The sequence below is a fragment of the Haliaeetus albicilla genome, chromosome 27 (genome assembly GCF_947461875.1).
Source record: "Haliaeetus albicilla chromosome 27, bHalAlb1.1, whole genome shotgun sequence".
Taxonomy (NCBI): domain Eukaryota; kingdom Metazoa; phylum Chordata; class Aves; order Accipitriformes; family Accipitridae; genus Haliaeetus; species Haliaeetus albicilla.
In genome coordinates this window covers 13,878,375-13,891,259 of record NC_091509.1, presented here as the reverse complement: position 1 = coordinate 13,891,259, position 12,885 = coordinate 13,878,375, and the positions used below count along the sequence as shown (strand labels likewise).

General features: G+C 46.5%; 1 protein-coding gene across 1 annotated transcript in view; it reads right to left on the bottom strand.

Annotated features, from left to right (window-relative positions):
• Positions 1–12,885, bottom strand: part of ADAM19 (ADAM metallopeptidase domain 19) — a 35,445-nt gene that overhangs the window by 21,833 nt on the left and 727 nt on the right. Inside the window, exons 3-4 of the mRNA XM_069773059.1 lie at positions 10,317–10,387; positions 313–391 (exon numbers count right to left, since the gene is read on the bottom strand). Of these exons, the coding sequence (XP_069629160.1) occupies positions 313–391; positions 10,317–10,387 (150 nt within the window). The remainder of the gene's footprint in view (positions 1–312; positions 392–10,316; positions 10,388–12,885) is intronic.

Sequence of the window (12,885 nt, the reverse complement as noted above, 5' to 3'; positions counted from 1 at the left end):
AGGATGAGCAGCAGGAGGAATAAACAATTCCCCAGCACCCAGAGAGTGGAGCAATGTTGGTGGCTGACCTCGGCTCTCATACAGGGCTCGGGCAGAACGGTGAGATGTTTTTACCATTTTGCAGGGATGGAGACACTTTGTCACTGGAACCCTCCAGGTCAGAAAGCTGGACTGCCCTCCCCTTCAGCTGAAAGCTGTGAGGACCTGTGGCCTCAAAGAAAGGGTCTGGAGAAAGAAGCTCACTCGCTTCTCTGGGCCTCCTGCCTGGTCTCCCCCACACACTGCGGGAGGGAAAGCGCTCCCTGCACTCACCGTGTGGGTCAGAGAGACGGTCTGGGTTTCTCCAGTCTGGCTGTAATGAGTCTCAGTGTAGCCTGGTGCAAAGAGGTTTCTGCAGACATGGCGGAGGGGGTGAAAGAAAAGAGAAAAAAAAAAAAAAAAGTAAGACCTTTCTTTAGACCTGGATATCTGCTTCTGAGGTGTGCTAGAAAATCAGCTAGATTCAGCTCTTTCTGAAGTCAGTGTAAATATTCCTGTTGCTGTGAAGCACCACTGTGGACTTGGGGAGGTTGCCATTTGCTACCTGTAGTGCGAAACCAACTGCAACACACAGAGGAGGTGGGTGGGAGACAGGTATTTGCAGGACACCAGCTGTGCTGTATCTCCGCATTCTGCTCCGGATCACATTTTCCATCGGCGAGGCACTTGTTAACACGCTATCCCCAAGGAAGCAGCGGCTAATGGCTCCCGGTGGCATGGGAGCCACGGGAGCCACTGCAGGACCAGCGCCGCAGGCTGTGCTTCCCTGTGCAGAGCGCGCTATGATGGCAGAGGGTCGGAAGGTGGAAGCCTGGCTGACCTTGCCACATCCATCTATCTGCTGTCCTGGCAGGAGCTGGGCACTCCTCATGGAGCACATCCACTTCAGAAAGGGCGCAGCAAGCCGTCTTCCTAAGTGCTCTTTTCAAATTAAAACAATAAGGGAGAGCCTATCCTGATGTGAGTTAAATTAGGCACCAAGATCCAGTTCTAACAGCTGCAAGTGAACAACTCAATTTTTATGTGAGGACTTAAAAAACCCCCAGAAACCCAACATCATCATCATCCCTTAATGGGTACAAGTCTCTGTGCAGAGTTTCCTTTACTACTGCCACGTTATGCCCCAGTCATACTGGGATTAGATTCAAAGCAGAGTCCAGAGTAGCAAGCACACCACGGGCCAGTTCAGGACACATCTGGGCACTGGTGCGAGTTCTCAGCTCAAATCCAGACTCTCTCCAGTGTCCAAATCTGAGTACTATTATAAACCAATCTGCATTTACATTTCAGCTTCTGCCCAGAAGCAGATTCACATCTTTGTCCTATGAAAATGCTGATTCCCCAATTTGAATTTGTTCATGTCATCCTCATATAGACAATATTCTCCCTGTCTTCAGCCCAGGATCAGGCCAAAAGTCTATAAAAGGAGCTCCTGTGCACTGAATAGTAAGCGTTTTGATTTTGTTCCAGAAGAAACAGCCTTCCCCTTCTTTTTAAACATCTGCATTTGCTAAACAGTGATGTAAAAAAGTACAGCAAGTCAAAATCTGGGCCAAACCAAGAAGGTCATATCCTGTGTCCATCTCAGCAGCCATAAAATGTAGGTTTAAAACAGTTTTCTAAAACAATGGCCTCACTTCCAAAAATTTGGAGAAGGATCACAGAACATGCCCCATCTATGAGACACACTTCTGCAGCAAGCCTGCAGTGCTGTCAGGCCACCAAAGTGCCCCTCTTGCCTTGCCACAAGGATGCCACGTGCATCCTAGGCAGTGCGATGCCAAGCAACATTGCAGCTGCAGTTCAGTTCTGCATCCTTGTTTAATGCATTTCATGCACCAGATTTTTGAATAATGACCTGCAAGGAAGAAAAAGTTTTCGTCTTTGCTTGATTTCTTTAGGCTGGATGAAGAAAGCTGTATCAGAAGCAAACCCACAGATTTTTCCATCTGCCATGGTTTTTGATATAGGGCAGTCAGGTCTAATCTACCTTGAAAGCCTCTCTGTTTAAATAAGGGATTGGGTGCTTGTGATACCTAATTAAATTAGGCCAGAGAAACAGGAAACACAACCTTTTATCAGTGTTTGAAAGTGCTTTCCCCATCTGGCATCCAAAGGTTCAGACACCTGAACAAGTACTGATGGCTTAGTGTCAGACAAAACTGTGTGCCACTGTTGTATTTGATATCATTTGATGTCGGGAATACAACAGCTTTTATCTCCCCTTTCAAAGTTCACCGTAGCCCAGGAAAGCTCAGTTTGTTTCCTTCTGATGTGTTAATTCTCATCACTAGCTCCTGCCAGTGATCAGAAGGCGAGATTGCTGCATTCAGCTACACTGGGTCTGTAAACTGAAGATAAGCATGGAAGCACCATCCCACAGAAAATAACTCCCTTCATCTCCCTGACTGCAATAGCTTGCTCAGCATGAGGCTGCAAGAAACAAATGTTTAATCAACAGATTGCATTAACTCGCAGGAAATTGCCTTGAGCAACGTGCTCTGGCAGGTATCTGGTCTGTGTAAGACTGTCATCTCGAGAGTAGACAGTAAACCAGTGTGCATCTGCCCTGTTCTACTAAAGCCAAAATTAGACACCAGTCCATGGATTTCCAGTAGCTGAGCCTTGCACAGCCTGCTCGTTTCATTCCCAAACAAGCACGCTTATGTTTTCTTCCTGCTCCTTTATTCTTGGAAAGCATTCACTATGAATAGCTATTTTATCTCTCCTCCAGCACTGACCATAGAACTCCTCAGTGCTCCGACTCCTGCCCAGCCCCACGGCACTGCCGCCCAGCGCTGGTGCCAAGCTGGGCCATGACGGGCACCAGCGCCCGGCACACCATGTTTCAGGGCACAGGACGATGCCACACAGCATATGGTGTGTGCACATTTCCTGCCTGCGGACTCAGGCTTTATCCTCTTCTAGGGTGGATTAAGGAGCTGAGAGGTCTGCCTGAATTTTTAGGGATACTTACGCAGCTGCTGAACTGAAAGCACGCATTACCTGGCTGAGTGGTGCCATGTTATGACTTTCAAGCCTCTCTCCACCTACCCTACATTGTAGGCTACCTGTAAATGGTCCAGCTTCTTATTCCGAGCTGAAACAGTCCTTTTTTGAAGACTCTTTCCTGCCTTAACACAAGGGAGCCTTGGGGCTCTTGCAGCACTGCTGAGAAGGGCTGTCACAGTGCATTGCACGGTGTGCGGTGGGGAGGGCAGTGAGGAAAGAGGAAAAACAACAGGACATCTTGCAACACCCTTGGGGTGCTATGTCACTTCAGAGCCTGTGAAAGTTCATTCCCAGCACAGCTTACTTCCTCAGCTAGCATCAGGCTTTCCACCAAACTGTAAATAAATAGAAAATAAGCCTTCTTTCCATCTCAGAGGGCACCAAAGTTATCAGCCAGTCTTATCCCCCTTCTCCACATGCACCAGTTGTTGGATAAGCAAGCGAGATCAATGAGACACACATACCCCAACCTTAGCAGTGGCCTTTATCTGCCATCATTTCGGGACAGGATCACTGCCAGGCTGAATGGCTGATTCCAGGGGAGCTCAGCCCTGCAAAGCATTGACAAACCTGATTCACCATTTCCAGAGGAGCACAGAGCTCACCTCCTTGCTAGAGAAAGGAAGCCTGGAAAAAACAGCACTATTTGATCCTTTCTTTTCTGTTACATTGGATGTCTCAGTGACTCCCTCTCCAGCAGCTCGAGATGAAGCTGCAAAAGTCTGGATGCAAAACAACATCATTTAAAGGCTTCTGAGATCCAGTCAGGCATCTGGCAGATTGCTAGCACACACCATCTTCCTAAAAGGCAGCATGGAGTCCTTCATTAGAGGAGTTATCAGCATGAAGAATTGATGAAGTCGGAGTAAAAGATGTTTTTGGATGGGAGCACTCTCCTTTGCTAAACCTTGATCACAGCTGCAGCCACGTGGGGCTGTTTGAGGCCAGGCTAAGCTACACAAGAGCACTCAAGATGTTCTAGAGAAGCCCTCACACCCTTCCAACAGCAACCAGCTTTCGGCAAGATCAGTCATTCCCCAAGATACAGCTCAGCATCCAGCTCAGGGTGGAAGAGCCTGCTTTTGGCAAGATTTGTTCCCCAGAAAGCCTTGGGAGCCGGGTTAAATACAAGCAAGGAAGCCAAACGAAGGAAGAGTGGCTCAGTGCCATAATGTACATATGGCTTGAGACTGTTTCTGCTGATGACCGACATGGAGTGATCTTGGTCCCACTCCAGCCCGTCAATGATATCATTGTTTGAAACAAAACCTCCTCCCTGTGCCGCTGTGCAGCTCCTTGGAAGGGCCCTGCCGTGCAGAGCTGCCATTATAAGGCAGCGTGGCTCTGTTTAGCCACATCGAGACGCCGTGCCAGGGAGGTCGCGTACTTCGCACGTGAGCCGATGGTATCCAACAGGAGAGGCAGGCTGAGGGCGCGGGGCAAACCCCAGCTTTCTCAGCGGGCAGCTGCCCCTGTGGCACCTGGGGACAGTGCAAGAGCATGGGCTCCAGCTCCTCCAGCCGCTGCAGAGGAGCAGAGAAGCAGCTGGGGCAGAGGGGCTGCGTGGCACACCCAAACGCTCCCCAAAACAGCGGAAGGAAAGCTGGGGCCTTTCTCGCATGACCACGTTCATTTGAGGGAGTGCACGTTTCCCAGCTGCTCTGGAGAACCTCACCCCTATTTTCCTGATAAACAGGAGCAGTTTTCTCTTGCCTGTGAAACATCACTTGTTAGTACGAGCCTAAGGGCTCAGAACCCTCCATCCCAGGGGACCGCCGTTAACGTGCTCAGCTCCACCAGCCAGAGATCACCCATGGGCACTGAGAAGGCCCCAGTGGCATGCTGGTGCTCTTCCTAATTGGAGCAAGAAGGATTTTTTTATAATTCAGTCCCATTAGCAACTTTGTTTGGGTTCATTTTACAGAGGGGCTAGTCTGCATGGTCAGCTGCCAATTTAAAAACACCATCTAGTAGACAGACATATTTTTTTATTTCCTCCCAAAAAACAAAAGCCAAATAGTCCATGAAGCTCTCATGAGAAACATCAACTCTTAATTTTTCAGTTGTGGGACCAAGAAAAGTGAAGCCTGCAATCTCTTACATGTCTTTCCCTGTCCCTTTCCTCAAATCACAATAAATCAGTCCAGCCAGGCTGCCAGCATCTGGGGGTGGAGGGATTTGATTCTCCCAAGAAAGTTTAGACATCAGATTCCCATCTCCAATTTGTGGTCCCACTCCATTGCCTCTCAACAGGATCCAAGTAGGGTAAGAAGGGGAATTTGACCCCTTACCTCCCAGTCACTTAAATGTTCCCTGAAGTCAGAATACATTATCAAATCCTGAGGTGACCTCATCTTGAATACCACCAACACATGACCCATGACAACACAAGCAGGCAGGCCTGCTTTCCATATCTACCACTAGTGGGAAATCAGATATTTCACCTCTCTGGAATCCTCCAGCCCAAACCTGGCACTTCATAAAAATCAATGAAAACCAACATTTTTTTCTTGGTGATTTTCATCCAGACGAAGCCTGGAGCTCTTAAGCTCCCTTCCTCAAGAGCCTTTGCTGATGTATCTGAGAACATGTTTATTGTGTGAACAGCAGCAGTTTGGAAGGAAAAGGTAGCTTCCCAGCTATTGAGGTGGAACTAAACTACCTATTTGTAATGCCTGGGAAAATATCACAGACTAAAAACTCTCCATCCCCTTTTACCATCCACATCATCTGTGACATTCACTGTGTAAATCATATTACGTGATCCAAGCAAAATTTGTCACATAGCCCCTTGGCTTACCAATGGGAGCCATAGAAGTTGCCTGGAGAGGAAAAAGGAAATAAAATAAATGGGAAACTGACTGATAATGAGTCAGGGAGCAAAAGATTTAAAGGGCTCCATTTCCTTTTCTCTTCCTCCCTGCCCCACAGAGAAATGACTGAATAACCCAAGGGAATCAGGAGGCTGAAAGGCAGCTATGGCTTTCCAGGTCCCAGCCCTGTATTTCTGATGACTCTAAGAGACAGTAGAGCAGGATAAATTTAATTTCCCTCCTTTCCATAACCCTTACCTCCTCCCCATGCAGGAAGCCCGTTAGACACTGATGATGTATAGCCCATCAGTGGAATAATCTCATATATCCTTCCTGCTGGAGGCAGGCAGCAACCTCCCCTCTTCCTCACTCAGTTGGTAGAAGAGACCCTGGAAATCAGCAAAAGCAGGAAATGGTGAAAAACAAGTGACATACAGATCTCTCATTGCACCACTGAGAGCATTGGGCAGGGCTGGAGTGCTCATCGCCTACCCAGGTGGGGCCAGAAGAGATTGGAAGTGATACTGCTCCCTATCAGAACCAGTTGCCTAAAAATAACTATCTGGATTGCTCCCAAGGTCAGACCAGATGAGCTCTGGACTTTCTTTGCAGTGTCTTCAGCCAGTTGCTGCACATGTCCCTCCACCGTGGCTCTGTCACCAATTATTCCATGCCATCGTGGCTGCTGCAGGCTGGTAGCAGCCAAAATATGCAGCTGAAACACGCAGCCAAAACACACAGCCGTGCCCCGCACTGCCCACAGGATTCACCCGCAGGCAGGGACATCCCCTAGAGAAGGTGACTTCTCCTGGAGAAGCCTCCACTGCCCCTTGCAGCTGAGTGGACCTTCCCTTCCCAAGTCTGCTCTCCCCATAAAAGACACAAAGAGGAAGAGAAGAAGGGGGAGGAAAGTCTTGTTGATACTTTTCCTGCACTCAGGTGAGAAGACAAATTCCACGCAGGTTTCTGCTGTGCAAATATGAGCTCTCCTCTTTAGTAGAAAGAAAAGGCTCACACCAGGCAGTGCCACCACACACATTCAGAGCATCTCTGCATCCCCTCCCTGCTTGGCTCAAAGCTGCTTTTCATTAACAAATGCAAATGCCTTTTTGAAAAAGTCACTTTTCATCCAAGGTTTGCAACTCAGACCCTTCCATTCCTAAGCCCCAGCCAAATTTAAAGCTGCTTTATAGGCATCTCTCCATATATTTGTTGTTTGTGCAGCTTTGAGCTTTCTAATCCTGCAGCTGCAGGACATGGTTTGGGGTCACTTAAAAAAAAGACTGAGTAGTTTTGGGGATATATTTTTGTTGTTATTCAGAAATGTTAGTGTTGTGAACTCTGCTTGGAACTACAGTATGGTTCCGCCTTCTTATCAAACTCCTGAACAGGAAATAATGCAATATTATGTTAACTGCTAATGCAATAATTGTATTCACAGATATACAAAACCCAAACTCAGATGTGAGCTGAGCTTATTACAAAATAGAGTTGTGTACAGTTCTGAAGAAAGATATGCAATAATGTCTGTGTTTCACCTCTGCAGATGAACACAATGTCCTTTTCATATGGAATATAAAATCACAGGCTTGGTGGGAACGTTTCTTCCACATACTGAAAACAGCACATTTTTCAAAGCTGGCACATCCCTACCAAAGCCATACAGATTATGACTTCCCCCCCGCCTCTCAAAGCAATCTCATATTCACATCAGCTTTGTCTCTCCATAAGGAGAGTGGTGAATGTGTAATGAGGCTGCCTAATCCACCAAGAACATCACTTACAACAGCTTCACTAGCTTGGCATATCTCCTTTCTAGCTTTGGGAACCATTGGATAAATCATATCCCAACCAGACCTGAATTATGCCAATCATTTCATGCTTTTTTTGAGTGGTGGGAGTCTGGGATGTGGGTATGAGAGTAAAACAGGAGCCAGGCGGGTGCATTCGCACCCCTGTGCTGAGTCCAGGGACAGAGAAGGAGCAGAGCACCAACCTCGGCAGCAAAGCTGGTTTCCAGAGGCTCCTCTAAACTGAATCAATTAAATGACCCAGGAATCTGGGGCTTATTTAAATTTAAAAAGCCCCAAGTACCTTCCGAAAGTTGCAGTTCCGTTATACCCACTTTTGTGTGAACTCAAAACCAGCAGCAGCCAGGTTTCAGACAGCTTGGAAGGGACACTTCCCACCTGGGGGATTTCACCTTCTCTCCCGCTGTCTGGGTGCCCGACAAACCCTTCAGAGAAGAAATGCCTGATGCTGCAACTACTCAGTACCCCAAACCTCAGCTAGAGCCTCTGGTTGCCCTATAAGCTAAGCAAGAGCAGTGGTGAGCTCCTGGGTGCTGGGGACCAACTCCAGGCTGGGAACCTGAGGAGCCAGGCTGGACTCTGCCTTGCTGCATGCTTTGACAAGGAGAAGCAGTTTGCCTCCCCTTAGAAGTGCTCAGTGGATGCTGGTAATTACAGCATCCACAGGGCTCCCAGGGACTTCATGTTTTTGTTTGCTTCATCATTTCTCTTTTAATTTCAGTGTCTCTAAACTACTTCTGCACCTTCACAAGTCTCTGAAAAATGGCAGCTCTCCAGAGCCTCTCATCTAATCAAGTTCAGACTTGCATTTTGGGATTTTACCATCACCTTTCTCGAACAAGGACTTGAGGCCTGGCAAGACTCCCATGTGAAGCACTGCTGTCTATGAACTACTTGCATTTTCCACAGGAAATAAAAAACTCCAAACCACTTGCTGTATTTCATCAGTCCTAGTAAGGCAATTCATCCCACAGTGGAAGTGTGTGTGCACACTTAAGCCTGTGTGTATACATCTTGATGAATGAAAATGCATTTCAGGAAATAAACACAATAGAAACCTTCTATTATTGTAATTCTGTTTACTAACACCAGTAATGAGTTTGCACTGGAAATAGCACAGCACCGCTCCCGCGAGGCACCTGGAGGTTACGTCATGCTCGGAGCACAAATGGATTAATTCAGCAAGGATCCTTGCTCTTGCCAGCTTCTACTGTGCCAGCAATAAATTCACCTTTGCACAGCGACTGCAGAATATGCAAGACCTGCAAGACAGTCCTTCCACCAGGAAGGAGGCCCCCAGCAGCATTAGCAGTTACATTGCTTCCAGGTTCAGTTCAGAAACTGGCATTGCTGACCACTGCCGTCAGCGACAGCTATTTTTCCTGCATTAGACAGACCTGAGTTAGCAGGCCTTTATGGTGCCTGGTCTCTTCTACTACTTGTCTATTTTCCCAACTGAGAGATGCCAAAATACACAGAATTTGTAACAGTTTCTGTTTAGTTCAGCACAGGTCCATGACTGCCTGGGAAACATGCCCAGCTTTTGCAGCACTGAAACTCCCAGTAGCTTATGTGGCTTATTACAGAAAACACCTTGTAGGATGTACTCAGCTTTCAACAGCCATCAGATTTCAGTCTTTACTGCAGACAATGCCAAGAAAAATCTGGTTTTCCTCCAAAACACTCTGAATATCATTTAGGTTTATGCACTGCCATCAGAACTAATAACATCTTCTGACACTTCACTCTTTCAGGAGGAAAGATGAGCCCCCAAGCTCTGTGGTTGGGATGTCCGTACAGTACATTTAAAATATAACCAGGGTCATTATTCCAAGGTTATTATTCCTACTGCTTCTAGTATACAAATATTTGGTTGTGTTTCCATAGATAAATCTTGAGACCCATTTAAAAATAAATAAAACGCCAACAGTGCAAGTGGAGTGCTTAGCAAAGACAAGCTTCTTGCAGCTAAATTTCCAGCTGCTGTTCCACTACTGGAAATGAATGTTCTCACAGGGCAGAGAGCCTCTGGAGCAGCCTCCAGACCAGAATCCTTCTACCTACCTTAATCTCCTGCAGCTTCAGCTGAATTCAATACACATCACGCCCTATGATATCACACAGCATTGCTGTATCATGCCAGAGAGAAGGGTGCTTTTCAGCTAATGCAAAAGCATTTTTTCAGTCTACTTTAGCATGAAGGGCACTAATGGAATTGAAACTGTCAGGTCATTTCTCCTAGGAAACGGAGCAGGACCTCTTCATATCACAGCAAATGAAATCCTCATTAGACTCACACTGACTCCAAAGCATCAAGCCATTTGGTAAATAGTGCAATTCATATCAGCAATATTTTCTAGTTAATGTAGTAGGAATTATGATGCAAAAATAAGTTTACACACTGAGGGCCAGGTCACCATCTGCTTTTTGCTGACAAAGCTCCGTTACAGTCGGCGCTGCTTGCCTGATTAACATCAGTGGGGGCTCAGACCTGGAATAACCTTGAAATTCAGAAAAGGACTTCCTCATCCTGTCTTTATCAAAACCCTGTTGAAGTCAGTGGAGTTTTTCCTGTTGACCTTACTGTAATCCTTATTCATTATTTTAGTAAGACCAAAATGCCAGGCACAAGCACACTTACCTGTTTTTTTCCAGTTCCAAGATGAGCTCCTGGCCTTCTACCTTTACCTTAACTTCAGCTCTGAGTGGATGCTGTGTGCAAAAAAGACGGTGCCTGTTACTTGTACATCATCATAATTATGAACACATCCAGAAACACAAATTGTTCCCCTGGAAATTGCAGCTGGCCTTAAACCACTCCTCGCCTTCCTCCTACCTTCAGACCTGGAGTGCTGGGGAAGGGAAGAGACAGGCCATGGTGGCTCCCAGCTCCAGGCACGATGCTGCATCCCAGCGGCACAGCCATGCAGAGCTGGGAAGCAGTACGGGCACGCTGGCGGGATGCTGTGTCTGAGCTAGTGACCCTGGTGTCTCAGGAGGACGACCAGGCGCAGACGAGGCAACGAGTCGTGGTGCTGGAGCGCTTGGAGGTGCAGCTGGGTGGGAGGGATGCTCTGCACCCCCTTCTCCTCTATGCTGTGCTCAGGACCACATCCCAGGACATCCCAGCTTGCCCCAGAGGTTTACAAGTGAAATATATGAGCTAGTTAACCAAAGCTCCTTTGTTGTCACAGCAGAAAAAGACATTTTTAGGAGTCTATTTCAGTATAGGGGGAATCACGCCTCTTCCAGAGATTTTCACATAGTTCCGTTACTCACAGAAAAATGCCAATAAAAGGCATGCAACAGGGTCCCTTGGACATCTTTAGTCTCTAGCCATTGTTCAGACAGTATTTCACAGCTGCTCTTGTATTAGTCCCAGGCTGCCAAGGGACTGGAAACTTTCTAGTGTGTTCAAGTACACAGGCACAGCCCTGGTTTGCAATCTGCCTGCAGCTCCGAGTGAGGACACAGGACAGCCAGCTCCCCAGGGACTACTGGTGTTAACAGAGAGGACCCCAATTTCTTAGTACAATGGCAAATGCATACACTAAAACCAGCATTAAAAAAAAAAAAAAAAAAAATCAAGAGACTGGAAGTATAGAATATGCTTTCTAGAGGTCCAACTAGAAGGGCCTCTGGAGGTCTCCAGTTTTACCTCCCTCAAAGCAGGATCACTAGCTAAGGTCAGCTGGGGATTTGTGAGCCTGAGTGCTTTCTTGTGAAGGAAATGGATGAATAAATTTCCCAGAAGAGAAATAACTAATTTGGTAAGAATAGACTTCTCTATTCAGCTGAAAAAAAAAAAAATCATAACTGGTGAGATGGTTAACCCATAGTATTTCCCAATTCAGCATTGGAAGAGATTTTGCAAAACAGATCAACTTGAAAGCAAAATAAAGCCAGGCTAACAGAATCGGATGTTCTGATGAAAGATCTGTCAGCCCAGAGATATGTTCACTTGCCACTTCATCAATTCCAAGCTCAGTTACAAACTTCTTTCATCAGCTCCCTGGTCATATTCTGGGTTTTGTTCATCTTTGTTTCAGTTTCCAGGACACTGCACCAGCCCCATGCAGATGATGCAAAACAAGTTAATACATTTAGTATATACAACAGCAGCTAATTCCAAGGGGATGAGTTTAGTTTACTGAATCACAGGTGCTCAGTACATCTCAGGGTAGGTCTGTTGTTTTGCTAACATGTAAGCAATAGGGATTGCCTTGCCCATAACTGGGAGGGGTCTGACGGTCTCCATCATCATAAAAGCCTCTTCACAAGGGTTGTGCAAACATCATTATTACTAATAATGCTTTCCCTGCTCCTTCAATAATCCCACTAGTTCAGAGTCCATCAATTGCTGTGTAACTGAAATATCCCAGCTGTACGTAAGCTTTGCTAACACTGGTTTTAGAGCCAACAGGAACTTGCCTGAAACAAACCAAGTACGACCCCTGAGACCCAGCAAATTTGTATGAGGGGAAATGCTGTCCAGATGTATTTATATCACTATCAATAATAGAGAGAACCAAAACTTCCAGACAGCACTGCAAGGACATTTTAAAGAGAATTAATATAATGAGAGAGTCGTAGCTTTTTTTTTTTTTTTTTAATATAACACAAGAAAAAATTTTGGAGAGTCTCATCATATGGAGAAGACATAAACCCCAAAACAACACCACTTATGTGGAGATGCCATGAGTATAATGCCACAGCTTCCCTTTTTTATGGTTTGCAACGTAAATAACACCATCTGGATTTTCCCCTTTATTTCATTATGCAACTGATAACTTCTTGATTGTGGCAATGCAAACACTGGGAAGCTGACCTGCGGCTTGTGGTCGATGTTTAAGTCTGGCACCCCAGCAGTTCTCAGAATGGCTGTGGACGACTGACGCCCCACTTCATCGGTCCACATAAGAGAAGTTGGGGCGAGATCTATATCAATACATATGGTGTCTAAGACACAGTTAGACACACCTGAGCTGCCGGTTGGTTTTTCTTAGTGAAGCACCCTCACAGCTGGGATTCATCCCCTCCTAAAGCAGATGCCTGCGGTGGGCTGTGCCCTAAATGCCACTGATTGTATTGCCTCGCTCCCCTTTCGCAGCCACATGGATCAGGTGGACTTGATCTAGGTTTTAAGGCACGACAGAGCGCAAACGACGACGAGCCTTTGCAGAGATTGAATGCCAGTCGCCCGGAGCAGT